At 34.6% G+C, this 22,023-nt stretch overlaps 2 protein-coding genes across 10 annotated transcripts; one reads left to right on the top strand and one right to left on the bottom strand.

Moving 5' to 3' along the window:
• Positions 1-1,095: 1,095 nt before the first annotated feature.
• Positions 1,096-7,579, bottom strand: LOC112526944 (O-acyltransferase WSD1-like). Of its 4 annotated transcripts, none has more exons than XM_025137390.1 (7): positions 7,256-7,579; positions 5,999-6,601; positions 5,020-5,086; positions 3,786-3,892; positions 2,931-3,140; positions 2,132-2,269; positions 1,096-1,382 (listed from the first exon to the last, which is right to left on the bottom strand). In XM_025137390.1, exons 1-7 carry the CDS (start codon positions 7,577-7,579, stop codon positions 1,194-1,196), a joined length of 1,638 nt encoding a protein of 545 aa, XP_024993158.1. In that variant the 3' UTR covers positions 1,096-1,193. The 4 variants fall into 4 exon arrangements, with proteins under 4 accessions (XP_024993158.1, XP_024993160.1, XP_024993159.1 ...); XM_025137392.1 differs by having other exon boundaries at positions 1,296-1,382; positions 2,980-3,140; positions 7,256-7,516; XM_025137391.1 differs by having other exon boundaries at positions 1,337-1,382; positions 2,118-2,269; positions 7,256-7,516.
• An 8,207-nt stretch (positions 7,580-15,786) lies between these two features.
• Positions 15,787-21,591, top strand: LOC112526510 (calcineurin B-like protein 7). Of its 6 annotated transcripts, none has more exons than XM_025136818.1 (10): positions 15,816-15,936; positions 16,324-16,595; positions 16,937-17,008; positions 17,585-17,667; positions 17,903-17,962; positions 18,163-18,271; positions 18,418-18,470; positions 19,644-19,724; positions 19,809-19,921; positions 21,332-21,591. In XM_025136818.1, the coding sequence occupies exons 4-10, from the start codon at positions 17,641-17,643 to the stop codon at positions 21,399-21,401; spliced, it is 513 nt and encodes a 170-aa protein (XP_024992586.1). In that variant the 5' UTR covers positions 15,816-15,936; positions 16,324-16,595; positions 16,937-17,008; positions 17,585-17,640; the 3' UTR covers positions 21,402-21,591. The 6 variants fall into 6 exon arrangements, with proteins under 6 accessions (XP_024992582.1, XP_024992587.1, XP_024992586.1 ...); XM_025136817.1 differs by having other exon boundaries at positions 15,825-15,936; positions 16,937-17,001; XM_025136814.1 differs by lacking the exon at positions 16,937-17,008 and having other exon boundaries at positions 15,787-15,936.
• The last annotated feature ends 432 nt before the right edge of the window (positions 21,592-22,023 follow it).

Below are 22,023 nucleotides of genomic sequence, written 5' to 3'. Positions count from 1 at the left end.
AGATTATGGGCAGACGTAACGAGGACGTCTGGAGTTTAAGTGGGGAAGTTTGTAATAACATCCCACATGGATAGAAAATGGGATTTGTGAGCTTATAAACCTCAAGTTGTGGGCTACCAAATAATTCCCACCATGGTTTTAAGTTGTATTCAGTTATTGGGTCAACCACTCAGCTTGTTGCTTTGGCTTAGCAAGGTTACACACACTAGGACACTAGGGTACACATATTCTCTCAAAAAAATACTATGGCCTCTTCATTTACGTCGTTTGAATAGTAACATGACATATACGCCTTTCAAGCTGGCAAAATGGTGATTTTGTAGTACAGTTGGAGATGCCCTAAATAAGCTAGCTAGCAATTAGGAACAACCATTTCGGAAGATGGAGGTCAAATAAGTACATGTAGATGGTTTTCAGGAAAACCAAATCACACTCCACATTTATGTATATGGAAGTAGTGTGCAACGGGAAGGCAAGCTAATCTACTCCTTGGGGTAGATGATAGGTCTGAGTACATCCCACCCTTGAGACCTCACTTCCTTGCAGGATATACCATGCTCGTTATGTTTCATTTGGTTTTTTGAAGTAGAGTGCAATGGCTCATATACACACTGAGAGAAATACCATGCCCTATTTCGGTAAATAGAGTATATACACACCCGTAACATGGAAAAATTCACAACTCTTAGATCTCGATTGCTCTAAGTGTGTTTGGTATGTAAGACAAGACAAAACAAAAACTTGTCTCACATTTGATGTGACATTAGACTGGGACATGAGATGGGACATGAGAAGGACTTAGTGGGACAACAAAAATGCATTTTTTTGTCCCGGAGAGATAAGAAAAAAAAAAGGAAGATGACACAAGATTGATAAATTATGGAACTACCCATGTCAAATTAGAACACTAAAACCTTGCGCAATTCTTTCAGCCGCCTACCTCATTCTAGTCCGTCCATTCCTGTCCAACCCGTCTACGTACCAAACGCAATTTAGAATCTAATCTTTGACCGTGTTTATCCGATGGAACTCTAAATGAGAGGGTCCATTACAACTAAATAGCTTCATAAGGTTGTCAAGATCCTTGAACACTAAACACTTGTTTAAGTACACATACTAATGTAAAGAAATACAAAACAAATCATACAAAAAACTAAAATTCTAAGATCTCTTAAAACACGAAGTTTGAACATTTATGCAAATGCAGCTTGTGGCATGCTCTCCTCCTTAACAAGTCCCTTTGCATACACTGCTTCTTTGATGAGTTTTAGCGAGTCTTCAAGATCATCTAATAGCTTGTGAGGATCTGGGATGGTACTTTCATCAACCGAAAGGACTATTGTCATCTTATTCACATAGCTTTGGAAATTAATCATCAAACCCTAACATCATATGGTAAAAATGAGGACAAGTAGAATGTTAGCTCGATACAATAAATCATGATATAGATTCGTCTCTTAAAATAACTATGCTAGCTAGAAAACAAGGCTTTCTAAGATAGAAAGTCGTGGGTAAATTCATGTTTTCATGATGTCACCCTTTGGAGTGCCCCCACCATACCTGCCCAGCCATTGGGGGGTATATTGTGTTTCCCAGAGGAAGGTGGGTGGTGCGTGGTGTCGAACCACAGACGTCTCACTTATTCTGCAAAGATGCCCACCTCTTCATCTACTAGGCTAAAGCCGCATGGACTTCATGTCTTATGATGCAAAGCTCTTTCAAACTCACATTACCATATATTTTTACGACACATTTTATGTTGCTATGTTTGCTCATAACGAGAACTCTTTTTCTTCGAATGTTGTATCTAGAGATGCACACAAAATTCCAGTCCCGAAAAAGCCCAGGCCTAGTAAGCCCCGAAGACAAAGCCCAGGCCACGCCAATACTTTTTTTTTGAGACTCGGTTAAAAGTTGAATTGAAAAGCCTGGCCTGAAAAAACGCTATTGGACCCGTTTTCACACACAAAGCTTGGCTGGGCTTAAGAAGGTACAAACTTTTTTTGCTTACTAGAATGGGCTTGGAAGGGCCGAGCCTTGTGCATGTCTAGTTATATGTACGTGTCCATGTGTGTCATTATTGGTTCTAGCGACAATACGTAGAAATATAAACATACAAGCGTATCCTTACATGTGGTTGACCGTAAGAACTAGGAGCAATGAATTCCATGCCATGGCCATAAAAGCCAATTTCTTCGAGAGGCCCAACCAGGTTTGAGAAACACAACGTTGTATGAGTGATGATCTTGTGTGAAAGCGAGCTTGCTGCCTGTGGTTAGACGGAAAAAAGAACACACATTTGCCCGTCACTAATCTAGTATATCGTGATAATACAAGATGTCACAAAATAGAGTCGCACACAATAAAATATGGTTTGGTTAAAAGTAGTTCGAAAAAAGCCCGGATAGATGTTTGGATGTAGCAAGATAAAGACCGAACCTGGACCGACATGGTCCTAATCTTGGTGAAAAAGGTTGGGCCTAGTTTGGGTTTTCGATGGACTAGTATTTTCTTTGATCCAAAAAAGGACCGGCGGTTTAGCATTGCAGATGATGAGTTGCTTCCGATAGTGACTACCAACCGAACTCGAAAACAAAAATACTCCCGCCAACCACAAGGGTGGTGCCTGGTTGGTTTGAGCTTGGCTCCAAAGGTCAAAAGTATATGGAGGTCTCAGGTTCAAATCCAAGGAGAAATAAAAATCCCCTTGTGGCCACGGGGGTTCAAATGCAGTGACTCCGGGCTATCTGCAAAGCAGGTGGTCGTCCTGGAATTAGTCGGCTCGCATAGTGGGTTGGATATCCAGGTTAATAAAAAAAAAAATACTCCCGCCATGTCCATGCAAAGTAAAGGCGTATTGCAAAGCCTTTTTTGTTTCAAGATAAGAAGATTGAGACGAATGACGGGGTTTGTGATAGTGAGGAAATCACCTTAATGCCAAAAAATTTAAGAACCAACTCGGATATTGAGAATGTATACAATGCCTCGAGGGAGTGCTTTTTGCGATCAATCGTGGCCTTGGCTTCTCTAACATAGTCTATCGGATCATCTCTTATACCAATGGTGAATGGCAAGAGCACGTAACCGATCCAATTTCCCCACTTCGCTTCAGTGTTCTTCTCCATCATATCCGCCAATGCCTGATATTTACTCCAAAAATCGATCAAATATACCAAAAAAATACGATTTCAACTTTTTAAACTACCAAATTTTGACTGTTCAGAAATGTGTAATTATTTCACTTTTTAATCAACTAAAGGCATGTTTGTTAGCAGCTTAATGGGACTGACTAACAGTTTATTTAGTCAGCTATACGTAACTGTTTAGTAGTGGCTTAATGATATAAAAAGTGACTTCTGTAAGCTTCTAGGTGCGTAGGAGCTTTATACAGAAAACCAAGTTTTTCCCAAACCTGTCATTCCCAATTAAAAAGCACGCTCCTTCCGTTTATGGGAAAAAAAAAAACTCTTAAACAAAAAGGATCTATACATAGAAACAACAGGACTTGATGGAAATCCAACCAAACAGCCCCTAAATAATAATTTTATCCTTAATAATAGATTCCATCTCATAATTAAGGTAAAACCGAAAGGTAGACATTAACTTTTGGTAGTCTGACACTTATTCTTGGGACAAAATAAAACATAAACGTGGATAGGACAGATAGAGCACAAGAAGAAGTAAAGACGGTATCTGGGAAACAAACATCGGCTAGCTCTGTGCCAGCAACCGCGGTAATACAACAAACAAATGATTTTTATTATTACATTGATTGAAACACTTACTTGAATGCCTGAAGACGGTCTTAAGTTGATTAAAAGCGTCGAACGCAAACGTATCTTCTTTCTCGGGAGGTTGTTTTTCTTCGCAGTTGAGGTTGCACCTTTCTGACCTTAAAAAATGTCAAATATGGTCCTTTTTTAAACTTTTTGTCAAAAAACACGGATTTCTTCAATTGTGTATGCTGTAAAACTCTACTTTCATGTATGCTACGACTATAACCGCTAGTAAAACATAGATTTGGTTTTAATTAAATTCATAGTTTAGGGGGTGTTTGGGATTGCTTATTTAAAACAACTTATGCTTTTTTGTAAAAGTGCTTATTAACTTATGTGGTATCAAACTGAAATTTTGTAAAAAGTGTTTGGATTAGCTTATAACGGTACCAAACCGCAATAAGCTGATAAGTTGTTTTTTAGTGTTTGGCAAATTTTGCTTATATCTGTAAAATGACCAAAAAGAACAGAGAGAAGATTGATATTTTTATCAGGAGAAGGGAGAAGATTGAGATCGATGTTATCTGGAGGAAAAGAGATAGGTATAAAGGGTAATAGGGTTAAAATGGTAAACTGGTAATAAGCAGTTTTTCATAAATCAGGACGGATTAACTTATCAAAAACTGCTTATTACCGGTTTGGCACCGGTATAAGCAATTTTCTTTTTTCTTATCCAAACACTAGGTATTAGCTTATCACCGGTGCCAGACTGAAATAAGTCAATAAGCAGATAAAATAAGCAATCCCAAACACCCCCTTAATATAACAAATTCTGTATATTAATGAACGATAAAAATGCATCAAAATGTAAACAAATTCAGAGATTTTTTCTCGGTCAATATAACAAAAATTTAAATTTTGTTATTTAATACTCACTTTAATTGGTATTTCACTTATTTTTATCCTTTTTAATTGGTATTCTTCATGAAATGTTTCTGTTAACGAAGTGTTTGACAAACTTGATATTCATGTCATCAAATGTTGCATTAAAATAGAAAAAATTTGTAAGTTCGTTACATCGATCGGGAAATTTTGAAACTTTATTATAATAAATAATTTTTTTTTGAAATTTTGTTAAATTGATTGAGAAATTTCCAAACTTTTTTACATTAAATATAAAAAGGTTGACTTGATTGAGAAATTTTGAAACTTTGTTACATTAAACGGGAAAAACTGATTGAAAATTTTGAAACTCTGTTAAATTAAATAGGAAAAATTCTTTTATACAGAATCAAGAACTAACCATATCTACGGTCGAGATACCGTGATAATCCAGCCTGAGTGACGCCTAATGCAACGTCGTTAATCGTCTGTAAAAATGAAAAACAAAACGATATATTTTTAATAAAATTACTAGTAGAATATAAACATTGCATAGAAAATAAAGTATATTTTAAATCATTTTTAGTTTATAATTATTCATACTCTAATTTTTTTTATTACGATAAATTCTAAATTCCATGTATTTATTTTGAAAAAGCTCTAGGATTTATATTTTCAAAAATACATTTTAATTATGTTAAATCATAATATAAAAAAGATTAAATTACTTTCTTTAGTTCATGCGGTATATCAAAAATGGCGATTTTTATTACAATCTCTCGTTTAGAAATTATGATTTTTGTTTCTATAATTATAATTTGTTGTTGTTTTTATATTTTTTAACTGTTTTTGTCCTTTTTACAGTTTTACTTATACGTAGGAATTAGTTTAGGGCAAATTGCATGAAAAAATAATGTATTTTAACTTGATTTTAAAACTTCCATTTTGATATCTAAGATGTAAAGTCTTAAACATTTAAGTACTCGGGTAACTAGTTGAAGCATTAACCGGTTACTATGTTGATGTGGCGAGTGATATATCTAACTCAATATTAAGGTATTTATGCCGATATCACTTGTCATTAATTAACCCATGCTTAATTAGCAAGCAGACACATCAGCATCATGGTAACCGGTTAATGTTTCAACTGGTTATTCAGGTACTTAAATGTTTAAAATTTTATATTTTAGATATCAAAATAGAATTTTGAAAATACGTTACTCATAATATGAATCAAGTTAAAATAAGTTATTTTCTCATGCAATTCATCCAATAGTTTATGAATGAAAATAGCAATAAATTGCAAATCAGAAAAGGAAAACTTGCGGTTCCAAAACCACATGAACTAATTTACTTTATAAGAAAATTAGTGGTAACCCCAACATTTAAAGGTGACTCACCAAATTCATGGCATTCTTGACGAGCTTCATGTCGTCAAGACTAACCGTCCGGTAAACGAATCTCCTCGGAGTAAACTCAGCCCCCGCCGGAGCTTTTAACGGCGTTTCTGTGTCCTTCAAGAACAATGCAGTCGCCATAAAATACGCCACATCCACTAACGTATTCCAAACCAGCCAGAAACCCATGCAAACCATCATGAACCACCGGCGCCACCACGGGTCTCCACTGCCGGATCTGGAGCTGTAGTAGGAAAACCAGCCGGAATTCTTATTGGTGGGAATGGTGGGGACGGCGTCGGGATTAGAGATCTGGCGAGTACAAGCAAGTAGCAAAGACATGAGGGAGGTGCCGTCGCCTAGGGAGTGATGTATGCGGAAGATTCCGACGGCCTCCGCGTCGGAGGTTTTGAGGTTGAGGAGATGGAGATCCCACATGGGTTTTGAAGAATCAATGGAGGTTTTGCTGAGATTGTAGACATAATCTTCGAGGAATTTATCAGGGGAATCTAGGGTTTGTGGGATGGTAGGGATGATGATGTGGTTATCTAAATTCACATCTGTTGGAACCCATTTCATCGTTCCGCCATTTTTGTCGTCCACAACCTGCAAGATGTTCGAAAATCAGAATAACCCGGAACGACACCGTTTAGCTGGCTATTGACTTATTGAGTTTGACCCGGGTTTTACCGGAGACGGAATGTTAATCTCCGTACCCACCGGGGACCGAGGCCGGGGGCTATTACTAAAAACCGGGGTGGAGGCCAAGGATTACAGAACCCCGCCCCATACTTGCCCCGTTACCATGCCTATATATTAGGCTCAACCAAAAGTCAGTCAATGTTCTTTTAACATCCATATTTTGGAAACGTGTGAGAAAAAAAAATGATGATGAGAAACGTAAGAAGAAATTTGAACCGTTTATCACTTTTAATCTCATGTCCATCAATGAATTGCGCTTTATAAGGGAATTGATCCGTGACTCCGTGTACACCTCATTAGTGTTGACATTCAATTAAGATTGATTCAAGAATGAAGATATCTTTTTATGCTTATCATATGTTGTATGATAAAAAAGTTAATCAATTTGGTAAAATTAAATTCGTATTAGTTAATTTATTAAAATGAGTATTTATTTTAGCTTTGTGTGTGTGTGAACGTTTTTAATTTAGAATAAAATGAATTAACAAAATTCATCAAATAAGTATAAAATTCAAATAGCCATCATCATGGATTGTATTAAATCAGACACAATATTACCTGCAAACTAGAGAAACGATGATGCTTAAGCAGTGTGTGTGGCAACTTCTCGTAAATAATACAAGGGTTGATGGGGTTCTTGGAACCTATAATCGCTATGACGTACACATTGAAATTTGGTTCATGGAATAAACGTGCAGCTGGGCTCAATGGTTGCTCTTCACCGCTCGTTGTCATATACTGGTTATTAACACTGTCGTAATCGTGGTTGATACTGCCACCATTGATGCCGTTTGTAATGGTGGTTTCAAGACCTCTCTTGGTGATTTGAATAGGTTTTAGAGATGTTTTTCTCCATCGTAGACCCTTTGTAAGAGACTCCATTGATGGATGTTGAGTTTATACGAGACTTAGATTCCTTTATATAGTCTTTATAAGCAATAAATGTCGATTGGTTTTGAAATAGTTGGGAATATAAACATCATAAATTTGAACAAATCGGTATAACAAATTTGTTTTTATGACGTTTTCATATGATATATATATATATATATATATATATTAAATGTGTCGTATAAAAAGATTTATTGGACGATTTACTTTTAGAAAACTGCTTTACAACTACATATCGTGTTAAGTTATTCAAACTTGTCTTAACGATTTATTCAAATCGTAACGTTCTTTATATAAGATGCACATGTTCTTACTAGTATTCCATCAGAATGAATGTGGATCGAATGCCATAGCAGGGACGGATCCAGAATTTTTTTCAAAAGGTGGCACCATTTGACTATAAGAAAAAAAATATAGGGAAATTTTTTTCGAATGGTGACACCATTTGACTATAAGAAAAAAAAAATATAGGGAAATTTTTTTTCGAATGGTGGCATCGAATGAATATAAGAAACAAATATACGAAAAAAATTCAAATGATGACACCATTTGACTAAGAAAATGACACTAACAAAATTCAAACATGGGTTTGGGGTGGAATAAAAACATTTGCAGACCAATTTTACCAAATAAAATTTATTCTTATTGTAATTTTAAATACATACGATGGTACACAACAAATTAATACGATTGAACCTTTCAAGAACCTAAAATAAATAATTCATTTATTTTTATCAAATTATTGTAAGTTGCATACTAGAAAGATTAAAGGAGTTTAATTGATACATATAATGTATAGATTATGGAATATATAACAAGAATGTATTCTTGTGGAATATGATTTCAATCACACATATGGTTGGGTTCCGGTAAAAAATAGAGTTAAGGTGATAAGTATAAGAGATCTTCATCTTTGGATGTATATTAGGATGAGATGCACCAAGATGTATCAAATCAATCCTCGTATCAAGCGCGACTCATGAGTGAGTTTGAGAGTAAAGATGATCAATGATCTAGATTCATTCTTATGCTTCTTGTCTTAACTCAACTTCTTACACGATCTTTCGTCCACACACACACACATATATAGGCGAAGGATCGTGTGAGAAGAGAAGTTATAGGAAAATCGTAAGAAAAAAAAAATGAAACTTTGATCACTCATACTCGTCCATGAATTGCACTTTAAAGAGAAATTGATTCGATGTTTCTCGATGCACCTCATTCATGTTGACATTCAATTAGGATTGTACCAAGAGTGAAGATACGTTCTAACGTTTCTCACCATAACTTTCCTTCTCACTATAACTTGGTCAATGCTACCAAGGGTCGCAGGAAAAGTCACCTTCTCGCTCTATGCCCTGTCAATATAACAATGTTTGTATCACATGTAATCTTTAAACTTCTCGAATTATCATAAATTGACCGTTTTTTCATTTGATTTGTATCTTTCACGTATATATGATTGATTATTTTATTATATATATATATATATATATATATATGACGTTTCAAATGCAACTCATCACATTTATACAACCAATGCAATTCAATCAATTGAAATATTTATAGAAATAATGAGAGTCCATTTATTATTATTTGAATATTTATGAAAGATGATTAAAGTTTATTAATTATGATTAATATTTTATATTAAGAAACAATCAAAACTTTTATTAAATCATATATTCATTAAATTAAATGGACGATTGAGATTAAATTGTATCGATTGTACAAATGTAAAATGTTGCATAATAACTCACCTATATATATATATATATATATATATATATATATAATAAAAATAATAAATAGAATTGAAAAAATGAATTTAGATTTGCTAAAATAGTTGAATATTTTATAATTATAGAAATGAATATAGATAAATGAAAATAGGTGGGAATTAATAGCATTAATATACATCACCTTCACCCCCCAAATCCAATGATGACATATTTGCCATATCTCTCTCATCACTCTACTCACTAACCATATCATCATTTAATATTTTAGCACTTCAATAAAAAGGCTAAGAAATTCAATCATATATTATTAATTAATATTTTCATATTAAATTTTATAAAAATACAAGTCTTTTTTTTAATCTATTTACACAATTGTTTTGAGTTTTTTATGCACGAAAACGAGGCGGGTAATGCATTCCTTCTGTTTAAGCTCTCGACTTCAACTCTGTCTTAACTAGAGATGGAAATTTTACTCGTAGAGACGGGAATTACTCGGTTTGACACTACTCGTCCAATACCAATCTCGTTTCCATCCGTAGCATCGATTAATCACTAACAGGTTTGGAGGGAAGGAATCCCAACGGGTTCGAGGACACCGTTGCGTACCTATTTAGTAAAAACAATGTATTTTGAAATTAAAATTATAATGAATCATCAGTATATTAATTACCAATACTGGAAATCAAATATATTTTTCACTTGATGATAAATGTATACATATATATTTATTTATACACATACACTATATACATATATCACTACAATAAAATTGGTTTTATAGGACAAGTAGAATGTTTAAGCGTCTGAATATAATACGTTATAGAACATAAGTTTGTAGGATCAAACTATAAAACGTCAAATCTAAAAGCATTACAATAGGTTTATAGGACACTTTTAAGCATTCTAAAGACTTTTTAGGACGCTTTTTTAAAGCAAAGTGTCATGTTAGCTATTTTTATAGGACATTTTTTAGAACTGTCCTGTAAAAACCTATTTTTTATAGTACACTTGTGTTTATAGGACTATTTTTCAAATAAAATCATATAAAATAGTTAATACAACACTTCAATTTAAAAAGCGCCCTAACAAACTTGTTCAAACGTTAAAAAACGTCATATAAATATGTTGCAACACTTTTAGACAATACACTTTTTGGTTTAATCCTATAAAGTATTTTATTAGAATGTTTAGCTATTTTATGCGTTGTATAAAACCAATTTGTTGAAGGGTATTAAATAAAAAGTAAAAAAAAAAATTAATCTGGGTCGGATTAGGGGCAAATAATGCTACTCTCAACCCAACTTTGCAATAAGATTCTAGTCAATCGTGACGGTATCATATGCAATAATTTATCTGGTAAGCACTAACCGGGTAAGAGTCGTCATCCTCACTTTTTGGGTAAGACTCTTGTTCCTTGCCATAATTCTTACTAGGTAAGATTCTAGATCCTTGCCATGTACATTTAGTAAGGTAATTAATCCAGTAAGCACTTACTGAATAAACGTTTAGTAAATGACTCTTAGATCCTACTTAATGCATCCTACTTTGTCTGCTTGAGTGGTTTGCAAGAGAGTGCCCTTATAATGAGCGATTTTTTTCTCGTGGAGAAGTCTCTCGATACGAGCTCGAGGAAATGGAGTAGGGTAAGGAGTCGGAAGCACTCTAAATCGCAATGAAATTCTTCTAGCTCTTAAAACTCTTTAATATTCATGCATCTTGCTTTTATACTTATGTTTTCACTAAAGAAAATCAGTTACGAATAGTAGATTATTCTAAAAACCTATTCGCCTCCATCTGGATTTTCATTTTACAGATAACTTCCTCTTAGAGATGTTTCATTTGGGTTTAAAACTTTAACGTCTGTTTTCTTTTAGTGGAGCATATGGTGGCTTGTGTGCTACTGCTTTATGGTTCCATCACACAGTGAAAGAATTACGTTTCTGAAAGATGTCACCATATTGTTTCATAGCACCTCTATATCTCTTAAAACTATACTTATTACAGAACTTTTGAGTTAGTTGAGTTGATTTTATGCCCTTGATTAAAGTTTTGCCTTCCAAAGAGCACATATTTGAACCCTACTACTAGCAAAAAAAACCCGTTTCTAGCTTTTAGTATTGTGTTTCTTTATTATTGTAGCTTTTCGTTTTTGAAAAATGGGGAATCAGCAGTGGAACGGATCAAACCCGTGAGGTTTTTTTTTAATACAAGCAACCAACCAAGTAAAATTAGTATGATTTTATTAAAAAGGTATATTAGCTTTTATCTTTATGGTCGTATGATGCCATCATATGAAATATTTGTTAGATTCGCCTTTTCGTCTCTTTTAAGGTGGTTTATGACTCTTTGCACACTTATCATTATCTTTAACATGGGTTTTATTATTCAATTATTGCTTCTACCATGCATTTTTAGGTGTGGATATGATATTCACTGACACTTGATTTTTATGAGTGAGTTGCTTCTAGAAACAACCTCAATTGGTTGTAACTACGTCTTTACTCTCGGGTTAATTGATGTTTTGGATCATTTCATTGTATACGGCTTTGTCTCTGTGTTTTTAGTGGCATGTTAAACTACGTTTTAGACGTAGGCTCGATCTGTTTTTAGACAAATTCCACTGTTTCGAAAAACTTTTTCGGGTTTCTGGTTGATTTCAAGAGACTTTTCTATTTTTTTAATGTCCTTTAGACTTTTTTGGTTAATTTTTTACAGTCTCAAGATATGACCTAAAAACAAATTTATGACAAAACAACAAGTGATCAAATCAATAACTAAAACTAGATTACAAAATCATATTTAGGGTGAATCTTAATTTTCGAGTTAGGGTTTACGGACAATACAGTGATAGATCTTGAGTTTGAGTGAGAGAACAAGAACATGAGTTTTCAAGAGCACCCCTTGGATTTTTAGATATTACGAAACACCACTTAAAGTTGAACAGTTGCACATTTCAATCCTTAAATCATTTCCTTTAGATTAATTGGTTGAACAGGTGCACGAAACCCTCTTCGTGCCTTCATAGGTTTGACCCTGTTATGGAGATTTGATTATGGTTGAAGAAGAGCGCGTTTTGACAAACCTTGTCGATTTCAGTGATTCACGTATAATCCAAATAGTCTCTAAGAGCTTGAAGCCCTGAACATGTTATGCTTTACGGGTAGATTTTGTGTGCCACTGGATATGGTTTTGATGGTATTGTCAACTCAAACGTTGTACATACTTAATTTGGATTTTTTTCCATCTCAATATATTGCAAAATTTGAATATAGAAGTCTAACTTTTGTAAGTATTATCATCCACTCAAATTTCATCACACACGCAGTTCATTGGAGGTATTCTAACCCCAATCTCGTCATTGTTGGTCGAAATGAGAACCATTTTTTGTTCCATAGAGGTCGTGTAATCCAAATCCTTTCAAACTATAAAGTCAAATTTGGAATGACGACTATGGTGTAATTAGGAGCGATGCTTGTATCCATGGTCTCCATTTTGGCCCTCCACTGGCACAACTGTGTGAACGTGAAGTATTCGATGAGCAAATGACCACAGTTGTTTAAAGGTAAACATAAAAAAAGGTGTTTATATTTTATACTATGAGGTTTTTGATCATTTCTCTTTTTCTTTTATTTTCAAACTCTTGCCAATATTACAAGTAGGGGTGCTCAAAAACCCGACTAACCCGATCAACCTAACCTAATGCGAAATAACTCAATCTGAAGCAACCCGATGTCTAATCAAATTGTAAAATTTTCAAACCGTAGGTATTGGATTGATATTGGAATACTATTATTTGAATGCGATATACATAAGAAGTATGGATAAGTTGTATCAAATGGTTGGTGATGAAAAAGAAATTATGAATAGAGAAATAACATATTTAAGGTTAGAAGAATATTTTAATGTACCAAAGTATCAACCCGACCAACCCGTACGATTTGGGTTGGTTGGATTGCATTGGGATGAGTATAGTTAAGATTTTTCAAACCGCAAACATTGGTTGAGTTGTTCAAATGTCTTCAACTCGATCAATCCAAATCATGAGCACTCCTAGCTATAAGAATTAACTCTATGAATAGAATATATTTGTTTTATTGATTTTTCTATTTATATAACTACATAATGAATATCGTCTCTTTTTTCTCTGTTTTTTCACTTCACAGTTCTCAAATCGTGCAATGAATATGTGTGTGGTTAGGGCGACGATAGGTGAATGTGGATCAACAATGTAACGCTTTATTTAGTTTTTTTGACGGTTCCTTTAATGGCAAACGTATGGTAGTTGAAGAATGAATTGCATTTATCCTTGCAACTTACATGTGTTGGGTTGGGTTCGGGGCGGATCTAGTGCATGGTGGTACGGGTCCTAGGCCCCCAACAAACCCACCAATATTTATAAAAAAAACTATAAAAAGATTTGTTTGGTAAAATTTTCTATTGTGCAACAACAAGAACAAGACAAGAGCTTCCAACTTGATATCATGATTGTTAATTGGTCCATTTGCAGCACAAATAATATTTTTGTTCGAAATATAAAGTATAAAAATTATACATCTCGATGAATTAGTAAAAAATCAACTGAAAATCGACATAAATAAGTTATCTTTATTCAGTTAACTGAACCATTTAAGCCGAAAATGAAAACCCAAAACCATTTTCATCCGGATTAATAACTATTTGGTTTTGAATTATTTTTTTCTACACCCTAAGTGTGCACCCAACTATAAAAGTTTTTGGATCCACCATTGGGTTGAGTTCACGTGAGACCAACCTATTTTTGTGAGACCATTTTTTTTACATTTGAAACTTCACAACAAAATGTTGTGAATGTAAAAAAAGCCAAACTTTCACAGCAAAAAACACCGTGAGGTTTTAAGTGTAAAAAAATGTTCTCACGAAAACAGGCTGGTCTCATGTGGTATAAGTCTACATGTGTTTATACAATAAAACTTAAAAACAAACTAAGAAAATCACAATTCTCTACATGGAAAAAATATAAATTATAGACAATTTGATTATTTGAACAGATGATCCAAAATGAAAAAAACATGAGATATTTTGTGAAATTCTTCAAAATTTGAAAACTCCCTAAAAATTATTATAATATTTTTTTATTTATTAAAGACTAAAATAAAAAATTTATTATTTTCCTTTATTCCAAGATTTTATAAATGTATGGCTCTCATACAATACATTCACAACATCCCATTCTCATTCCTCTTTGTGTTTCCTCACTAAAAAAAGTTTGAAATTAAATATTTAGAAGAAATAAATAATCATTTATTTCTTTAAAATTGAAAAACCGATGTAATTCTTTTTAAGGTTTGGAAATTATGATTTTAAATTTTAGAAACTTTTAAGAATCTGTTGGATATGTCTTATATAAATCATTTATTTTGAATTTAATTACAATAAATAAAAAATAATAGTGGCATGGTATTTAGTGGTGGGTTGGGGTAGGTGGTGGGGTGGTACCTGTGATGATGCTAGTGGTGGGATAGTGGTCGGGAGGCTGCGGCCAGGGAGTGGGTGGGTATGACGACAATAATAGTGGCATGGTATTTAGTGGTGGGTTGGGGTAGGGTGGGGTGCAGGTGAATGGCGGTTGTGAAGGCGGCAATAGTATTGTGGGGGTGGAGGGTTAGGTTAAGGGCGGCAGGGGCGGAGAGGTGGGGATCAGTGACAGTTGTGACGATGATAGTGGTGGGATGATGGTCAGGGTGATTGGGAGTGGGTGGGTATGATGACGACAATAGTGACATAGTGGCTAGTGGTGGTTAGGGTAGGGTGCGGTAGGGTGAGTGACAGTTGTGACGACGACAATAATGTTGTGGTGGTGGAGGTTAGGTTAGGGGTGTGACAGTAACGTTAGTAGCATAGTCGTAGTAGGGATGTGTAGTGAGTGACCGGAGGGTGGGTGGGTGTAATGACAACAGTATGGGCATAGTGGTTAGGGTGGGTGCAGCGACATCACTGGTGGGGGTTAAGGGTGGGGCATCATGAACAATAGTAGCATGATCGTGGTGGATGGTGATGGAATTCAATTCCTTCCATTATGCCAAGGAATGATGAATTCATTAACTTGTGGAATTCAATGAAATTTGAAGGATTCCATCTATTCAAGAAATGAACCAAACAAAGGAATTGGAATTTGGTCAAAAGAATTTGTCATTCCAATTCCATCAAATTCCTTCGAATTTCGCGAGCCAAACGGATCCTTAGGGTATTTGAGATTACTTATTTGAAACAACTTATGTTTTTTACAAAAAACATTTATCAACTTATTATAAGTTAAAAGTTTAAAAACTCTTTATTATCAGTTTGACATCGTATAAGTTATTTATCCAAATACTTAAAAATAATTATTACCAATGTCATACTAGAATAAATCAATAAAATCATAAAATTTGATATGGTTTTCCGTTAATTTACTTGCGGTTGAAACCCCAGCGGAAAGGGGCTTCCTTTTTGACTCACCACCTCCCTTTCAGAAAGGCCAACCAAAACCCTCCTCTCCTATCTGCGATCTTGGCGCTGGAAAACGGAAAATTTCTGCCGCCAAAATCCACATTCTCCTTCTGATATTATGAATTGAAACGAAGAAATGTAAGTTTCTTCAGAATCGCACTCACGGGATTGATTGATTGATTGATTGATTGATTAATAATTGCAGGGTTATCTGTTAAATCACCCTTCTTTTCCCTACTCTTTTTGTTTTATTGCTCCTTAATTTTGTTTTTTTTAAATGATTTTATGTCTCTTTGTCGGATTTTGAAGCTTATTGTATGTAATAAGGTTGAATTTCCATTAACGGAACGTCTTTTATTGGTAAAAAAGTTGTTGAATGAATTGTAATAATATTCCGGAATTAGGTTGTTCGTTTGCATCTCCACTGAATCAATATTCATATATTTGTATGGATTTTATGTTAATTAAATTTTTTGTAAGTGGTTTGAGTCATTACCCATTTCAATGAAGCCTTTCTTTTTCTAGTTATTTATAGGGGTTCAATTCAGCAGATTGGATTTGTGGCGTAAAGATTATCAACAACTGTTATCAGTTTGGAGGGTTCTTTGATCATATGCAACTCTGTTTATTCTTTTATCGAGAATTATAGTGAGAAATTCAGCCAAGTATTCGATCATGTAAAATAGGAGAGGTTCATATTATTGTTGGTGTAATCATGGGTTGTGGTTTTTCAACCTCCAAGACTTTTAGAAAACAACCTTCTTTTGATCCTGTTGCGCTTGCTGCGGAGACCCCTTGTAAGTCTTGTATATTCTCCAATTTTCTGATCATCTTTTTGGATAAAGTGTGGGTGTTTTATAGCATCTGGTGCAGGTTCAAATGAGATTCGTGAATATTTAAGAACCTGGAACCGACTATTTAATGAATTGATTATTTATGACGTATATCCCTAAATTATCAATGAATATGAACATCATGCATTTCCATTATTCATGAATATCTATCACGATATTTATCATGAATAATTCGTGAATAGTTGGTTCTTAGGTTCTCTTAATATATACTTTTCTTATTTGAACCTGCCTTATAGTATCATCTTGTTATAGTTGTATTGATGTGAAATGATTTAACCTCTTAGGTGGTTTACAATTGTGGTTAAGAAGTATCATCCATTATTGATGGTTCCAGTGGCAGCTAATCTATGTATGGGGTGTGTTATAATTTACTGAGCAATTATCACTGTCGAAAAGAATAAGGGAAACCCCGTTTTGGGATCTTGGAGTTTTTAAATCTGTGAGGCACTGTGAATCTGTTCTAGTTTTGACACCCAGAATTTAAATCTGTGAGGCACTGTGCAGCAAATATGTTTGTAGTGCGTTTGGTACGCGGTACAGGACGAGATTGGACAAAACAATTCAAAAACTTGTTGTCCCACATTTGGTACGACATTAGATGGGACAGGACAGGACCTGAGTGGGACAAAATGCATTTTTTCTGTCCCATTAAAATAGGTGGAAGAAAAATCAAGGATATGGGACAAGATTGGTAAATTACTAAACTACCCATACCAAATTACAACCCTAAAACGTTCCACAATTCTTTCACCTGTCTATCTCACTCTAACCCGTCCATTCCCGTCCGGGTACCAAACACACCCTAAAGCCTGTGGCTCTTGTGGCATGGACCGGAGGAAGCACATAAAACTAGCTGGTGTTTACAAAATTCTTCTTGTGTTGTAGCTTAAGGAGTGAAATGTAATAACATAGAAAACTTTCAACTCTTGCAGTTACCGTGAATGAGGTGGAGGCTTTATATGAGCTATTTGAGAAACTAAGCAGTTCTATGGATGATGATGGGCTTATAGGGAAGGTATACCATCCTATTGTGAAATCTTCTTGCTAATGAATGAGTCTGGGATAGTCTCTGGGGTAGAGCTCAGGTCTGTCAACATCCCCACCCCATCACCCCACCTCCAGTGGGATATATACTGGGCTCGTTTGGTTTGGTTTTTTCTGGCCACTGAATTGGCTTTTTCTGTTGGTTTGATAAGTTTTTGCTTAAAGGTCCATTATCTATGCAAGTAATTTTCTTTAAATTTGGACAGGATGAGTTCCAACTAGCATTATTCAGAGATCAAGATAAACGGAACCTGTTTGCAGACCGGGTTGGTAGCATTCTGTCTTTGTATTTCTTGAAAGGAAGAATAACAGATAACCATATATTTGAGTTGCTCTCATTTGGGATATAAATCATATAATTCTCAACAGCATGCATATATCCATTAGTTGTTTATAAGCTTGCACTTAACGCAGTGCTCCCTTAATATATTTGTTTCCTACAGCAACTTTAACTTGTTATTTGCAGATATTCGATCTTTTTGACACGAACAGGAGTGGGCATATCGACTTCACCGAGTTTGTCCGTTCGTTGAGTGTATTTCATCCAAAAGCTCCTCAAGATGACAAAATTTTATGTAATAAATGACGATAAATTATTTCTAAGAGTTGTTTTATTCTTATCGTGTACAAGAAGTTTTGCTACATTCTCATAGCTAGAAGACACAACAGCTCTAGTGAGAATGATTAATCTGATACAAATATGGGATCAATGTTGTTGCAGATGCATTCAGATTATATGATTTGAGACGCACCGGCTTCATTGAACGTGAAGAGGTAACTAGGTCGTATTTGTTTATTTTTTTATAATATAATTTCCCCTTAAAAAAGATCATGCAAAATGGCTATGCAGTAAGACTCAATTCGTTTTCCCATATGAAGAGTCTTGTTTTCCATTTTTGCCTATCCCAATGAATGATTATGCTTTCTAAGTGTTTGGAACACATATGGCCCGTTTGGTTTGCAGGATTTCGTGGGATTTGGAATTATATTCCATTCCAATCACACGTTTTGTTTACTAGAAAGTCCGGAATTGAAATCCTACAAACATGGGATTTAGAAATCCCATGGGGGTAGTTGCGGGATTTCATAGGATTTGTTTGTAGTAATGTTTTAAAATATGTTAAAAACACTTTAATTTGTATCAATCAATTTATAAAAAGGTAATTTAATTATTTGATTTGTTTTTATAAATTATTTATAAAAAAAATCAAATCCTACAAACTAAACACCCCAAAAATTCCAAATCCTTCCAAATAATCCAAATCCCTCAAAAACATTCCATCAAATCAAATTGGAGGGATTTGGATTGGAAGGATTTTGAAACTTTGGTGGGTTTGGTTTGTAGGATTTGGAATGGAATTAAATTTCATTATTTATAAAAAAATTATAAAAACAAATTATAAATAATTATAAAAATAATTAAATTACCTTTTTATTAATTGATTATTACAAAACAAATGCTTTTAACATATTTTAAGACATTATTACATACAAATCCTAGAAAATCCCGTGAAATACCAACCACCCTCGTGGGATTTCAAAAACCTATTTTTTGTGGGATTTCAATGGAATCCCGGGATTTCAAATCCAGGAAACCCTCCAAACTGAACATAGAATTGGAATGGGATTCAATTCCGAATCCCTCCAATTCCGATCCAATCTGCCAAACCAAACGGGACCTAAAAGAGTAGCCCTCAGGATAGTACAGTTGGTTCCAGGTGGTATACTTGCACAAACTGGTGAGTGTTCGAGTCCGACAGCCACAGTGTGGGAGTCACAATTGATTTTGGGGATTGCGCTCATTGTGGACACTGGACTCTTAAGCCAGCCATCTAGAGGGCCGTTTTGTACCTGATTTGCCTCTCACATGATGCTTTAAAAAACCCTTTTGCACAAACACAAAAAGTAACAATACTGATGCTGGAACCTTTTTTAATTGGCAAGCAGTTAAAGGAGATGGTTATGGCTCTTCTTAATGAATCTGAACTCTATATATCAGATGATATGATTGAAACAATTGTAGATAAGGTATGAAATGCTTGTTTGTCATTGAATAATAGCAATCTCAAGACCTCCGTTTGTGATGATTGTACCTTTTGGTTTCTTATCCAGACGTTCACAGATGCAGATAGTAAAGGTGATGGTCGGATTGATCATGAAGAATGGAGAGAATATGTCGTCAAAAACCCATCCTTGTTGAAGAATATGACTCTTCCTCATTTACTGTAAGTTTCCCTATGTTGATTTCAAAGCATGCCAACAATTAACACTGTCTTCTCGAATTTTAGAATGAAAGAAAATAAAAGAAAGGGAAGGAAAAGAAAAGAAATTTTATTACTTGTGTTCTTGAGATCGAAGGATGAGAAAGGAAAGGGAAGGAAATAAAATAAATTTTCATGTTTTTCATTAGGAGAGAAAGGAAAGGAAATATGCCATTTTTACAAATATAACCTTATTTATTTTATAGTGGAATGTAATTGATGGGTATATGTATAATTTTGTAAATAGTTTTAATTTTTATAAATTATTTCCCTTTCATTTCGGAGGAGAGTTTTGGGAGGAAAATCAACATTATTTTCCTTCACTTTTCTTTCCTTTCCCTCCTTAAATGTTAAAAGAACTCGAGAACACAATTCTTATTTCTTTCCCTTCTACTTTCCTTCCCTTTCCCTCCCTTTCCTTCTTAAAATACCTCGAGAACACAACATTAAGATAGTGTTTAATGAATCATGCCTGTTATATTATTTCCTTTGTTTCACAAAATAGAGGTGCATGATCTAAATGGAGTCATACAGGCTAATTAAGATAAGAAACTAGGGTTTGATAAATAGTACCAAAAACTTCGACAAACTTTTTGAGTTGGATATCTGTGTCAAACTTTGTAAGAAATAATCAAACCAAACTGACCCAGTAAATCCCACTTGAAAGTAGGTTGGGAGGGGGTTGAGAAGAACGCAAACCTGACCTTTGCCCCTGATTTCATAAATACCATCGGCTAAACTTTATAACCAATATTGCATGTAAACAAATTGGTATTAAATTTTTAACCAAGTTCATATCTTTTAGTTTTATTTACTTGACCTTTTTTTCGCAAGTTGATGGTATTCTTGGAAACAACCTTTCTGTCTCTTGAGACAAAAGTAAGGTCTGTGTACATCTTACCTCTCCTAGACCCAGCCTCCGGGAGGGATACACTGGGTTTGTTTGGTTTATATCTTTTAAAAAATTCGAAAGTAATTGGTTTTGCTATCAAAAAGTGAATGTGTATCTCCTTGGGAAAAATCTTGTTCATGCATGGTTATAAAAAAATGATATATTTGAGCTTATATCTTTTGAGGCTTAGGTTTATTTGGGATGAAAATCTGGGGGGGAGTGGGTCCATTATATTATATAAAACCCTTCAGTTTCTTTTATTTTCAATCCTATTAGTTACTGTTTAATACCGCTGACCAAACACTCCCTGGGTTCTCACGGTTTTCAAAATATTTAGGAATCCTAAATGAACCCCCCCCCCCCCTTCCTCCTCCAAAATTGCTGCATTTTTGCCAATTTGTTGCATTTTCTTGTTTTCATGGTTCTTCATTCTTCAACAGGGCATTTGATAACGATTCTTGGTTTTCGTTGATGGTTTTCAGGGACATAACTTTGTCGTTTCCAAGCTTTGTTATGAACAGCCAGGTAGAGGAGACCCACCCAACAGACTAAGACCTTCCTTCTATGGATTCAAGATGTAACAATTGTATCTAAGCTTGAACTTGGTTCAGATTCATTCATTTGGGTTTCTGGGCTTTGTGTTTTTGTTTATATGGTGGTCAATTGTAGCAAAAAATGATGATTTTGGAAGTCTGTTTATAGAATCACAAGTACATGATGCATTTGGGTTGGCTTTGTTTGAGGTGCTTGTGTTAGATGTCGGTTTTGGATTGGCCGAAAAACTTGAATCTAGTAACTTGTTTGGGAATAGTAGCCCTGACACCCTTTGAATTACTTTCTAAAGAGTTCTTAACGATAAAGGAGATGTTTCAAATATGTAGAAATTCTGAAGTTTTATGTCTGTCTTATGTGAGACTCTAACATATCTCAGGTTAAATGAGTCCGCCAAGAAGAGGAGGCGAAAGGGTGTGTCAAGTCCAAAGACGGACCCAAGTAGTGCATGTGGTGGCACGGTGGTCACTGTTTTATTCATCTATCGTAGTGTAAAGACTTGTAGGATCGTGAAAATTGTGATTGTATCAATTTGTTGTCTCATCATATATATTTTGAAACTACAGTGAAAAACAAGTTTTCCTTGGTAGAGTTAGGTTGCAAGACTTTTTTTTCACCCTAT

This window comes from Cynara cardunculus (assembly GCF_001531365.2).
Source record: "Cynara cardunculus var. scolymus isolate 2C chromosome LG 14, CcrdV1, whole genome shotgun sequence".
Taxonomy (NCBI): domain Eukaryota; kingdom Viridiplantae; phylum Streptophyta; class Magnoliopsida; order Asterales; family Asteraceae; genus Cynara; species Cynara cardunculus.
This window is presented reverse-complemented; position numbering and strand designations above follow the sequence as displayed.

Excerpts from the sequence above, each read along its gene's own strand:
- LOC112526944 (XM_025137390.1), bottom strand. The coding sequence starts at position 7,579 with ATGGAGTCTCTTACAAAGGGTCTACGATGGAGAAAAACATCTCTAAAA. Across the intron at positions 5,087-5,998 it reads TCAAGAATGCCATGAATTTG|ACGATTAACGACGTTGCATT; the intron begins GTGAGTCACCTT and ends TCATTTTTACAG. Across the intron at positions 1,383-2,131 it reads GTTCTTACGGTCAACCACAT|GGTTTGATGATTAATTTCCA; the intron begins GTAAGGATACGC and ends ATATGATGTTAG.
- LOC112526510 (XM_025136814.1), top strand. The coding sequence starts at position 16,514 with ATGGGTTGTGGTTTTTCAACCTCCAAGACTTTTAGAAAACAACCTTCT. Across the intron at positions 17,963-18,162 it reads GGAACCTGTTTGCAGACCGG|ATATTCGATCTTTTTGACAC; the intron begins GTTGGTAGCATT and ends TGTTATTTGCAG. Across the intron at positions 19,725-19,808 it reads TTGAAACAATTGTAGATAAG|ACGTTCACAGATGCAGATAG; the intron begins GTATGAAATGCT and ends TTTCTTATCCAG.